A 13,072-nucleotide genomic window follows, 5' to 3' on the forward strand; every position below is an offset into this window, starting at 1 on the left:
CTTCTCACCTGTGCTTGAAACATGGGAATAATCTGTCTTTTCTCTTAAAATGTATTTATTGATTATTTATTAAGTACTTACTATGTGGAAGATTATGTACTAGATGTTTGGTTTTTAGACACTAGAGAAAAACTATATTTCCTGGCCTGAAGTTGTTCAGGGTCTAGTGAGGAGAAAACCAAGTCATAGACAAACCATGAAGATGATGAAAGTATGTGTCAGGGGGCTCAGAGCAGGCAGGGTTCTGTGCGGGAGCATGTAGACCCTTGCTGCTACTCCTATACTGCCCTGTCCTCCCTTTGCCTTATCTCTGCTTCCCTATTTTGTACCTTCATTTATGCTGACCCCTTAGCCTAAACTCCTGGGTATCATTTTGGTATGGAAATTGTGTCCATCTTAAGTTGGTATAGTCCCTGGTGGCTCAGACGGTAAAGAGTCTGACTACAGTGCGGGAGACCTGGGTTCAATCCCTGGGTTGGAAAGATCTCCTGGAGAAGGCAATGGCAACCCACTCCAGTATTCTTGTCTGGAAAATCCCGTGGAAGGAGGAGCTTGGTAGGCTGCAGTCCATGGGGTCGCAAAGAGTCAGACACTACTGAGCGACTTCACTTTCTTTCTATTTTTTAAGTTGGTGTACAGAGGCTGATCTTCAGGCAGGAGAGTGAGGAGGTAAAAAGTGTTTCCCCAAGCCGACAGGTTTGGTAAAGCATTTCCACTGTGTTGTGTGTTTCCCTTTCGAATGACTCATCTGACATATCTTGTGGTTTTATTTTTTTTAAAGGGGAGCATGTTTTTTAAAAGTCATCATTGAATTTGTTACAATATTGCTTCTGTTTCATGTTTTGGTTTTTTGGCCCCAGGGCAGGTAGGTCTTAGCTCCCCAACCAGGGATTGTATCCCTACCCCCTGTATTTGAAGGCGAAGTCTTAAACCACTGGACTGCCAGGAAAGTCCTGTTAGTCATATATGTGCTTGTCTTACCTCCTTTACTGCCTCTAAACTCCTTGAGAGTAGTGTCTGTATCCGATTCATTTATATAATCTCAAAGTGACTCACATCACGTGAGCAAGATGATAAACCTTTACCGTGTCCCTTCAGATTGAATTAAGACTTCTCGAAACTCAAAAGAAAAACATTTTAAAAGTCTTCAGGGACAGGATTCTGATTTCATTGGTGAGTATCAAATGTGATTGTGGAGCACAGAGCGCTAGCAGCAGGGGGACAGACATTACTGCACCCTGGGTGAGAACTGCTGTGTTTGTGGCAGCTTTCCCACAGAGCTATTAAGCCAGTGTCGTTGGCTGGTTTGCACTGATACAGTGACGTGCAGTAAGCAGACATCCTGCAAAATGATGCTGGATAACAACATTTCAAGGTCAATGTCTTGTAAAGCTTTTATTTTCCAAAACGATGGAGAACTGTAAAATTATTTCTTGCTCCAAATGGCTCTGTAATCATCTAAGTGTTTTATAGTGTATCATGTTGATAAACATGTGTTTTTCAGGCCCCGATGATAAACTGTTTCAAAATGTGAGTTTTATTTAAAAATTGCCGTTTAAACCACTCGAGGGCCAGGGTGCATGTGGGCCCTGGATACAGGGCAATGACTAGCTCAGAATGAAATTCAGGTGTTTATTTGGTCCCTCGACGTGGAATTTCATCACTCCTTGGATAGGAGCTAAAGTCAGGCCCACATGTAAAAGATGTAGTGAAATCGGGTTGTATTAGTTTTCTTTTTCTTCCTTAAATCAAGGCAGTGATTGCTTTTGTTTTTCGTGTTAAGAGAGAAACTGTGTGATTTCTCATATAATCTGGCTGATGTGACTGAAGCTTCTGGCACTGGAGTTTAGATTTTCTCTCTTGAGTGTCAAGAAGGGCTAACAATACTTCAGAAGTCTCTTTGGGTTCATCCAGTTTATCTGAAGTTATTGCATGGGGAACGGTTTTGGGTTTGGCTGTATTTCTAGTGTATATAATCTTTAAACTTGAGAGATTTAAACGTGTGTGCTTAGTCACTTGGTTGTGTCTGACTCTTTACGACCCCATGGACTGGAGCCCACCAGGCTCCTCTGTCTTGTGGGATTTCCCAGGCAAGCATACTGGAGTAGGTTGCCATTTCCTTTTCCAGGGGATTTTCCTGATCCAGGGATCAAACTTGTATCTACTCTGTCTTTGGCAGTGCAAGCAGATTCTATACCCACTGAGTCATTGGGGAAGCTTGTGTCTGGTCAGTCAAATCTGGTTTTACTCTCGGAGCTGTGCTTTGGAAGCTGAGTTGAAGCCCGGGGAACAGCTTTTTTGTTTGTTTGTTTTGTTTTAAATCCTTGTCCTCGACCAACTCTAGGTCTGTGTATGGCAGCCATTATCATTCGACGAAACTGGGACACTGCACAGGCCAAGGGGAGTGAAGATGGGTTAAAAAGTAGTTAAAAGTAATTTTTTGGCTGCGTCGGGTCTTTGTTGCAGTCCGAAGGCCTTCTCTAGTTACGGAGAGTGGGGGGCTCCTCTTTGATGTGTGTCGGCTTCTCATTGAAGTGGCTTCTATTGTTGCTGGAGCACAGGCTCTAGGGCACTTGGGCTTCAGTAGTGGTGACTTGTGGGCTCTAGAGCACAGGCTCAATATTTGTGCACAGGCTTAGTTGCTCCACAGCATGTGGAACTTTGCAGACCAGGGATCAAACCCATGTCCCTTGCATTGGAAGGTGGATTGTTAACCACTGGACCACCAGGAAAGTCCAAGATCTTTTTGAAGCCCTTTGTTTTTCGGGCTGCTCAGGTGGCTTTGCTAGTAAGTGAGGTTTGGTCTTTTGTCTCCCACTCCCCAGAATCCGGTTATTTTAGAGACCCCTTTAGCCCCACCAAGTGCGCAAGACTGCTTCCTTTCAGCATAGCTTTGTTTTGTGTTTTCAGGGACTTCCTTATATCTCTGGATGCTCTGCTAGATTGTAGCTCAGCTGGAACTGGGTCCTGTGTGTCGCGCGCATGCTGTGCATACGGTAGACTGTGAGGCGCGCCTCATGGCTGGCACAGCAGAGGGCAGCAGTGGCAAGTCGTGAGCCACACCTTCCTTCCTTCTTCTGCGCCCGTCCTGCTGTCAGCGCCTAATCTGTGGCCTCCTCCACACCATGCAAGGCTCTTTTAACATTTTATATAGTTTTACATTCTTTTTTGGAGTGCTTTTAATTTTTTTTTCTTTTTAGGAAGGTGATGAATGAAGCTGGAATACTTAATTTAAAAGCCTTATAAAAAGTTATACATAATGAAAAATAATTCATTAAGTGAACTTGAATATTTTGTGTGACATTTAATCCAGGTGGGATTCTAGAGGTGTGACTTGAGATCAAAACAAACTTAAAACATTTTTTTTATTTTTGAAATTTGAAGCTTTGGGATGTGAAATCCGCAAATGAGAGGAAAAGCATTAATGTGAAGCAGTTCTTCCTGAATTCAGAGGAGCCTCAGGAGGATCTGGAAGTGATAGTGAAATGCTGTTCGTGGTCTGCTGATGGTGCTAAGATAATGGTGGCCGCGAAAAATAAAGTCTTTGTAAGTACTGGTATTTTAAAAAGCCAGATTTAGTCTAACTTAAAGTTGAAACACCTATTGATTGTTGCATTTTACACTGTTTATTGACATAAAGTATAGCTGAATGTTTTTGGGGCAGATGCTCTAACCTCCTGCAATTCTTAGAACTATGCTTCAGGGAGTGTCCATAGGCCTTGTGAGAAAAGGTCTCCATGGTCAAACAGGTTTGGAAATGTTACGTATTACTTTCCCTATTAGAGGTACTTTCCCCCCTTTAGTGTATACTAATATATAATATCTATGGCCTCTAGAAGTCCTACAATAAAGAAACAATTTCTGTTGTTTACAACCAGTGTATCTCAAATTGATCTAAAACATAGATGGAATGCTGGCTGCATCACTCAGCCCACTTCCCCCCCCAATTTACCAGTACATTGGTTTAGGTGACTTTCAGAGTACTTTCTTAGCCTTAAAATATTGTGATTTGGTGACTGATAGAAATACTTATCGACAACTGAAGTTTGTGATATTTCTGTGAAGTAAATGAGGAAGATATGCAAAAGAAGGTAAATGCCTAGGAAATGCCTTCTTTTTTCAGTTCTTGTAACAGTTTACATATGTAGTATTCAGAGTGCTCTTATATAGAATTTCTCTTGACACAGCACATTGCAGTAGCCCTCTGGTAGTAATGTGTCGAAAGTTACACTGTGATTTAGAGACCTAGGTCTTCTGATTAGGGCCCAATGTCATTATATTCTGATGGTAATTTTAAAAACTTAATGAGCAATATTCGATTACAGTTTTATTTCATTTTCAGCTTTATTGAGGAATGATTGACAAAATTGTAAAATATTTAAAGTGTATATAACATGATGATTTGATACATTGTGAGGGCTTCCCTGGTGGCTCTGTGCTGAAGAATCTGCCTGCCAGTGCAGCAGACCCAGGAGACCTAGGTTCAATTCCTGGGTTGGGAAGATATCCTGGAGAAAGAAATGGCAACCCGCTCTAGTATTCTTGCCTGGAAAATCCCATAGATAAGAGGAACCTGGTAGGCTACAGTCCTTGGGGTTGCGAAAGAGTTGGGTGTTACTTAGCGACTAAATAACAACATACATCGTGAAGGGATTACTCTTGTTGAGCTAATTAACATATTGTCACCTTACATATTTGTCTGCTTTTCTTCCTCCCTCCCTTCCTTTAAGATGTTAACATTTTACTCTCTTTTACAGTGCAATATCACCGATAGTCACCATGTTATACATTAGCTCCACAGACCTTCTCATCTTGTAACTAAAAGTTTGTATCCTTTTGTCAGCCTTTCCCTATTTCTCCCACCGAAGAGATTCCAGTTTTAATGAACACAATTGAAGCATACATATAGTTGTATAAAAACTAACGGAGGGACTATTTATATTACTATTATTGATCTAGTAGTTATGACCCTTGGATCTTGGTTGCTTATAGGTTTTTTCCCCTTTAGCAGGAAACCAAAGAGAAATATATCCTTTGTCTTAAGTTTGTTAAAGTCTATAAACGCAGAAAGGAACCCTGCATTTGCAAGATGTGAAGATTTGTAAAATTTGCCATTTTAGCTATTTTAAAATACACAATTCAGTGGCATTCATTATATTCACAATGTTGCATATGCATCTATCACCATTTTTCCAAAACTTTTTTCATCAAACAGAAACACTGTAACCAATAAGTAGTAACTCCCTCTTCAGCCCCTGGTAACCTCTAAACTATGAATTTACCTTTTCTAGATATTTCATATAAGTGGAGTCATATACGTCTTTTTGTGTCTGGCTCATTTCATTTAGCGTAACATATCAGGGTTCATTCATGTTGTGCTGCTGCTGTTGCTAAGTCGCTTCAGTCATGCCTGACTCTGTGCGACCCCATAGACGGCAGCCCACCAGGCTCCCCCATCCCTGGGATTCTCCAGGCAAGAATGCTGGAGTGGGTTGCCATGTAGCATGTGTTAGAACTTCATTTCTTTTTATGACTAAATAATACTCTTATATGGATATGCCATTTTTTGTTTATCCATTTATTTATTGTTGGGTTGTTTTCACCTTTTGGTTATTGTGAATGAATGCCACAAGAACACTGGTGTACAAGTATGTGTGTGAGCCCTGCTTTCAGTTCTTCTGTATATATGTCTAGGAGCAGAATTTCTGGGTCATATGGTAATTCTGGGCTTTCAATAAACCACCAGACTTTTCTATAGTGGCTGTATCATTTTCTGTTCCCACTAGTAGTGTACAAGGATTCCAGTTTCTTCACATCCTTGCTAACACTTGCTTTTTTCCATTCTAAAAAAATTATAACTATCATATTAGGTGTGAAGTGGCACCACATTATAGTTTGGTTTACATTCCCCTAATGACTGATGGTGTTGAGTAAAATTTGAACATTAAAAAATAGCTGTTCTAGTGAAAGAGGAAAATAATTTTATATTGCGTGAAATGCTTTTCTGTTTTAAAAATCTGTAGGCCAGCTCTGTATTTTACTGGGTAAAACAAAGCTCTACCCTACGATCATCCTTAACCACACATAGATTCCAGTTTCTTACTCTTGTTCTCTCTATTATTTTCCTGTCTTTCTTTTGAACTCTTTTGTGTTATTAGCCCACTCCTGTTATTACGTCTTTTTGTTACCCAATAATTGGGACAACAGCCTATTCTGTATTTGAAAAGTTTCCTTTATCACTCTCAGCCACTAATTCTTTTTTAAAAATTTATTTATTTTTTAATTGAAGGATAATTGCTTTACAGAATTTTGTTGTTTTCTGTCAAACCTCAACATGAATCAGCCATTGGGTATACATATATCCCCTCCCTGTTGAACCTCCCTTCCTATCCCACCCCTGTATCAGCCACTAATTCTTAAGAACAGCTTGTCCTGGGAAGCATTTTAAGTATGAGTTCCTGTCCTTTACTGTCGGCCCCTGATGCTGTGCTGCTTGCTACCTCTGTATGTTCACAGGGCTGTGCAGTCACAAAACATTTTCACGGCACCCACTGGAAATTCTTTTTTTCCTTCGTGAAGACTGTGCCTTGGTCTTAAATCATTATATGGTATATTGGTATAAACATTTTTATCATTTGGCAAAAACTTTGGAAGAGTATGTGTGCACACGTGCTAAGTCACTTCAGTTGTGTCCAACTCTTTGCAACCCTAAGGACCCACCAGGCTCCTCTGTCCATTGGATTCTTCAGACAAGAATACTGGAGTGGGCAGCCATGCCCTCCTCCAGGGGACCTTCCCTACCCAAGGATCGAACCATGTTTCTCCTGCATTGGCAGATGGGTTCTTTACCCACTAGTGCCACATTCAGCATTTAAAAATCTTTCAGAAATTGAAATGAATTTTAAATTACTCAAATTTGAATAGCTTTTTTTTTTGGTTCAAAAATGGGAAAATGACTGATAATGGAGTAATTTGGGCTCTGAAAAGAAATAGAAATGATTGAACTATTTCATTTTAGCAAGCCTCTGCTCTGTATTATTTTTATCATCTTCATTTATGAGCATGCATTTTCCCCTTTGAATAAATAAGCGTTAGGAAGAACTGTTCTGTATATTAATTTGGCTAGTCCATTTGTATATTCGCAAAGGTTTTATTTCTCCCTAAGCTTGCTTGAGAGATCATCTATGATAAGTTTTCTTTATAAGAAACAGATTTCAATATAAGCACTATTTAAAAACTATATATATATTAATTTGTTTTTTATGACTTAATTATGTCAATTATTAGTAGTTGTTTTTTCTTTAGGACTTGTACTCTATGTTTGAAACGAGAGGGTATTCTTTTGGAGATAAATTTAGTTTCACTTTGGGTATAGCAGATATTTTAAAATATCTTACTTTTATAGACATCTCTCTGTTTTATGTTGACAGCTTTTTGACATTCACACCAGTGGCCTGTTGGCAGAAATCCACATGGGCCATCATAGCACTGTCCAATACTGTGACTTCTCCCCCCATAACCATTTGGCAGTGGTGGCTTTGTCCCAGTACTGTGTGGAGGTGAGTAGTTGAATTTACTCTGTGAAGTCTGGGTCTCCAGAGGTACAAGAAAGTCAAAGAATGGGTTGCTTAAACCATTGACTGCTGAGAATGTTTGCTTGAGAAATCATAAGAGTGTTTTCTTCATAGCATAATGGCCTCTAGCTTTAGGATATTAAGCCACATTGACAGCTTCAATATTTTAGCAGTGATTGAAGACTTGGCTTGACAGTATGACAGAAAATGACAGGCAGTATCATTCACTAAGCATTTACTGAATGGTCAGTATGTGCCAAGGTCTGGGGAAGACAATGGAATGACCACTGGTTTCCTAAGCAGGAACATGGCATCTCTTAAATGTGGGCGTAGACTCTTCTGTAAAAGAGATGATGAGAAGTGAGTCCAGTTCAAATTTCTTAGATCACTGAGAAAGGTAAGATGGAAGTTAAATTTAAAATTGGTTAATCTAGGATTTTCATTGCTGAGTACTAATGAATAAAATGACTTCTCATTTATATTTATAATTTTGCCCTTAGCTTAATAGATTTTATTGTACTCAGTGTCTGTATCCAGTGTCTGTGTCTAGAAGAATTCTACTCAAATGAGCTGCTACTATTAATTTTTTCAAAAGCAGTGAGTTTCCTCCAAAGATAGTTTTTTTTCCCTCCAAAGATGGTTTTTCCAAGCTTCGTTACTACTCATTCCTTAAGTGACTCTTACCACCAAGTAATGGAAGCCCTTGTGCTTGCAGCATAAGAAGATAGATATGGGCCTTTATTTGGAAAACAGGGAAGTTCATTTGGTTCACAGGCTCCCTTCGAAGGAAGCTAGACTACGGCAAGCATTTCTTTACTGTTCCGTGCCTGTTCCAGCAATTTTTAGTGGGTTTTCCAACCTTGCCCTAATACGTGAAGGTGTGGCTGGAGAGTGGCTGAGCTGTAGTCCTTCAGCATGCAGATACAGATTAAGATGGGAGTGAGTGGATGAGCTCTAAAAGTTCTTCCTAATTCTGTGTACAGCAGTGCAGCTAACACTGAAGACCTTCCTGGTGAGAATCTTCCCCTTGAGTGTGAATGGGCTCCAGTCCCATTTGCAGCGGTGGTTAGGAGTAGGTGCTGTGGGCTGTGTTCTCTTCAGCAGAGACTTTGAATCGAAAGATTCAGAGCTACTAGGAGCTCTTGCACCTTACCTTACCTTATCCTCAAGGTAGGTGTGATTGGAAGTTTCCTCTTCCTGGATATTAGGAGTGAAGGAGCAACTCTTCTTTTACCCTTTCCATCACTTCTAAAATCCTTACCCTCTGTTTTTCTTAAAAAATCTCCGAGGAGCATTGTCTTCCTTTTTTTAAAGGTAGGCACTTACTTGGTTTTGGAGGCTGTGAACAACAGAAATGATTAGGGAGATCAAGAAGGGAAGAGAAGAAGGATTTTCAAGTGAGATTTTTCAGTTGTGGAACCCTTTTCATTTCTGGCCTTTTGCTCTGTATGTCTCAGCTTGGACTCAAGATAAGGCAGAGAAAATTTCCTGTAACTAATTTATAATTATAGAACTCACTGATTGAAAACCACTGGGCATGTGATGAAGTACTTGTTTTGTCCATGCTAGTTCTAAAATCATAAAGTAGGGGCTGTAATTCAGAGTGTAATGAGAGGAACTCAGGCACATGTGGTACTTCATTAGACTGGAATATATTTGAGTAATTTGCAGCAAAACTCAGGACAAAATGCAGCCAGGGTAGAGACAGACATTGACAATTTGTAACAAGCATGAATAACAGGAGACAAGTGTACCTGTACAATTAGTACATTCATTTGTTGTAGGGTTTTGCAGTCATTTGAAATGAATATTAGATGACAGAGGAGAATAGTCAGAATATGAAAGCCATTTAATGCTCATCCTGTTATTTTTTAGATTGATTTTTAAAAATATGTAAAATGTTTATATGATTCCAAATCAAAGCTTTATAAGTTTTATTCAGGGAAGTCTGACTTTCGTCCCTATCCCTTCCACTCTGGTCCCCACCTTCTGAAGGTAACCATTTTTGTCTTAGCATCCTGATATTTCTTTTTGCATGTATAAGCAGTATCTATATGTATAATATAGCCATATATGTCCAGCTATTATATATGTCACACTGTATCTAATACTATACTCACGTTTATTTTTCATCTCATTTAGTATAGTTTGCATATATATAGTATTTATAAATATATATACACACACTTCTGCAAAAACGTATATGCTATTCTTGGCAACATATGCCATAGACTAGTCATTGTCAGAGTGTTTTTCTCATACTTTTTTTAACGGTTGTATGTTGTCCCATTTTGTGATTAATGAAGTTTATTTAGTTCCCTGCTGATGGTCATTTGGGATTTTTGCTGTTAAAAACGATTGACGCAGTGAATAATCCACACAAGTTATTTTGTATTTTTGCTAGTGTATTTTTGGGCTGTAGTCATAGAGGTGGAATTGCTGGATCATTCTTGCTGTTTTTAATATGCTTGATATATTCAAAATACTTATTAATGTGATTTCCTATATATTGTGTTTATTCTGTAGTTGTGGAGTATGGACTCAGGTTTAAAAGTAGCTGATTGCAGAGGACATTTAAGTTGGGTCCATTGTGTGATGTTTTCTCCTGATGGATCATCATTTTTGACATCTTCTGATGACCAGACAGTCAGGGTGAGAAATATTGAGATTTTCATTTTAAACATTTAATGATGGTAAGCTTAATCTCCTACCAATTGAGAAATTGATGGGCACTATTGGGGGGAAGTAAAACAGAAACTGCTGGATTCACATTTATCCTTGAGAAGTGCTGGTATATGGACTGTAGCAGTCACATTCATTCAGTACATGTACATTGAGTGTTACCATGGCCCAGGTGCTGGAAAAATCCAGTGATAAAACTGCACTTTGGTTAATTTAAATATATTTCATCAGAATAACTTTTGACTCCCTACCTTAAATTCCTACATCCAATTACGTGCCAATATTATTAGATTCTTTTACTGCTCCTTTCCCGGGTCCTGGTGCGCACAAGGTTTTGTTTGTGCCCTCTGAGCATTTCTGGCAGGTATGAGGTTTGAATGGATTCTACTTTTTAATTTTCTATCATTTATTTCTACTTTTCCATTTCAAGTTTAGGTACTCATTACCTGTTGTCTTTCTTATATTAATCTCTTTGCAAGTCTTTTCTTGGTTTTCTGTATACTGCTTGTGAGATATTTTCCTTATGTACAATGTGGACGTGTCATTTTTGCTCAAAAAGATAGTGACTGCCTTGCCTACCATTTGGAGTTAATAAATTACTCTTAAAATTCTCTATGGTTAAGGCTATTCTATACCAGTCTGTCTTCTGATTTATTCCTTCAAGTAACCTACACTGGACTGCTCACATTTCCCTAGACACCTTGTGCTTCTCTGCTTCTGTGTTTCTTACGTTTGGAATACCCTACTTCCCTGTATCTCTCCATGTTGAAATCCTAAGAATCTTCTGAGTCCCTTCAAGCTTTCAGTAAAGCCTTTCCTAGTATTCTGATCAGAGGACTGTCTTTTCTCCTTCAGTGCAATGTAACTTTGTGTCATTTTCTCATGGTACTTATCAAATTCTGCCTTGATAAGAATTTCACCTCCTCACCTCTGATGTGTCACTACCCCTCCAACTTGTTCACACATTTTAAATTAAGCTCTTGAGCCTGGAGACCCTGGTCTGTCCAAGTAGCATCTTATGCAGTATCTTGTACAAATTGTAGTTAAAATTCACTTAGTATTTACTGTATGCCAGACATTGGGCAAAGTACTGTGAATGTGTTAATTTGCTGATTCTCACAACAGTCCTTTTTGTAGCTGAGGAAGCAGTCACAGAAAGGTTATGTCAGTGCTATTTACAGTGTAATAAGTCTCAATAAGCTTGAGCCAGAATGTAAATCAGCACTGCTTCCTTCATTAAGAAAGTCTTATTTTAAAAAATCAGCTGTATCATAAGCATACTGTTAACAGTGTGTTTAGTGATAGAGTTGATTCCCTTTCTGGTTCAGGCTCCTTATCTTGCTATCAGACAATTTGAGAAATAGCAGACTCTTATCTTTGAGTAACACAGGGTTAAGTAATATACCCAAAGTCACAACTTTCAGTAGAACTAGAATTCGCACTAAGGCATCTTGATTCTAGCACCCATTGCTCTTAATAACGACTGCTTCTTACTATTCATGTTAATAAGGTGGAGCTAGTGGTAAAGAACCTGCCTGCCAATGCAGGAGACATAAGAGACGTGGGTTCGATCTCTGGGTCAGGAAGATCCCTTGGAGGAGGAGTTGGCAGTCCACTCCAGTGTTATTGCCTGGAGGATCCCATGGACAGAGGAGCCTGGTGAGCTATAGTCCATAGGGTCACAAAGAGTTGGATGTGACTGAGGCATCTTAGCATGCACTGTTGTTTAGTCACTCATTGGTATCTGCCTCTTTTGTGACCCCATGGGCTGTAGCCCAGCCAGGCTCCTCTGTTCATGGGATTTTCCAGGCAAGAATACTGGAGTAGGTTGCCATTTCCTCCTCCAGGGGATCTTCCCAGCCCAGGGATCAAACCTGTGTCTTCTACATTGGCAGGTGGATTCTTTACCTACTTCTTACTATTGAATGCAGGGAAGCCCTGCTTCTTACCAGAAAAGAGCCACCAGGAAAGCCCTACTTATGCAATTAATAAATATTTACTGTTGAATTATAATCTAATTGAAAATTTTCTAGCATTGGAGTGTGAAGTATGGTTGTATACGGTTTTAAGACTAAGACTGTCTTTACATTATTTCAGAGAATGCAGTGATCCTACTGTATTTTTTTTAAATCTCTTAATCAGCTCTGGGAGACAAAGAAAGTATGTAAGAACTCTGCTACAGTGTTAAAGCAAGAAATAGATGTTGTGTTTCAAGAAAATGAAGTGACGGTTCTTGCAGTTGACAATATAAGACGTCTGCAAGTGAGTATTTTTTAGAAAACAGTTGGAAAAATTGTTTTGATCAAACTCTGAATTCAAAATGGACTTGATCAGGCATAATTGTCTAGTATCTAAGAAATGCTCAGTAGATGTCAGTTGAATAAATACATAGGTTTTGAGCTGAGGCTCAGATAATGCTAGTATTTAAAATTAAACCTTGCTTTACCACACTCCTCTCCTTTTGTTAACTGGAAGCCAGGGAGCAGGAACATGTAAGAAAATGAGACAAAATATTGGAGTGGCACTGGAGTGGAGAGAGAAACAGAATAGAGAAGAGGAGAGGGGGGTAGAGGGAGCAGGCACATGGAAGGTGTGAGAGCTGGCAAGCTTGAGACAGACTGGCAGGGGAGGCCAGAGCTTCAGTTCTGGAGCTGCAAAGCTCAGCTGGAAGTAGTAGAGGGAACAGTGACTGTTCACTCAGGAGACCCAGGTACAAGTTCAAGCTTTATCGTCAGCTAGTTCTGTGATGTTGAATGAATTGCATCACTTCTCAGAGCCTCACTTTCTTCACCTAGAAGGTCCTTTTCATTTAAAAA

General features: G+C 39.4%; 1 protein-coding gene across 21 annotated transcripts in view; it reads left to right on the forward strand.

Moving 5' to 3' along the window:
* The window catches only part of APAF1 (apoptotic peptidase activating factor 1), an 82,140-nt gene that overhangs the window by 42,988 nt on the left and 26,080 nt on the right, over window positions 1-13,072 (forward strand). For 18 of the 21 annotated variants that reach the window (XM_042247106.1, XM_060413086.1, XM_060413087.1 and 15 more), the window contains 4 exons: window positions 3,385-3,546; window positions 7,431-7,559; window positions 10,101-10,226; window positions 12,399-12,518. In XM_042247106.1, coding sequence (XP_042103040.1) covers window positions 3,385-3,546; window positions 7,431-7,559; window positions 10,101-10,226; window positions 12,399-12,518 — 537 coding nt within the window. Of the gene's footprint in view, window positions 1-3,384; window positions 3,547-7,430; window positions 7,560-10,100; window positions 10,227-12,353; window positions 12,519-13,072 lie in introns of those variants that run through there. The other 3 variants (XM_060413085.1, XM_060413090.1, XM_060413092.1) reach the window with 2 other exon arrangements.

Source organism: Ovis aries, chromosome 3, assembly GCF_016772045.2.
Source record: "Ovis aries strain OAR_USU_Benz2616 breed Rambouillet chromosome 3, ARS-UI_Ramb_v3.0, whole genome shotgun sequence".
Taxonomy (NCBI): Eukaryota; Metazoa; Chordata; class Mammalia; order Artiodactyla; family Bovidae; genus Ovis; species Ovis aries.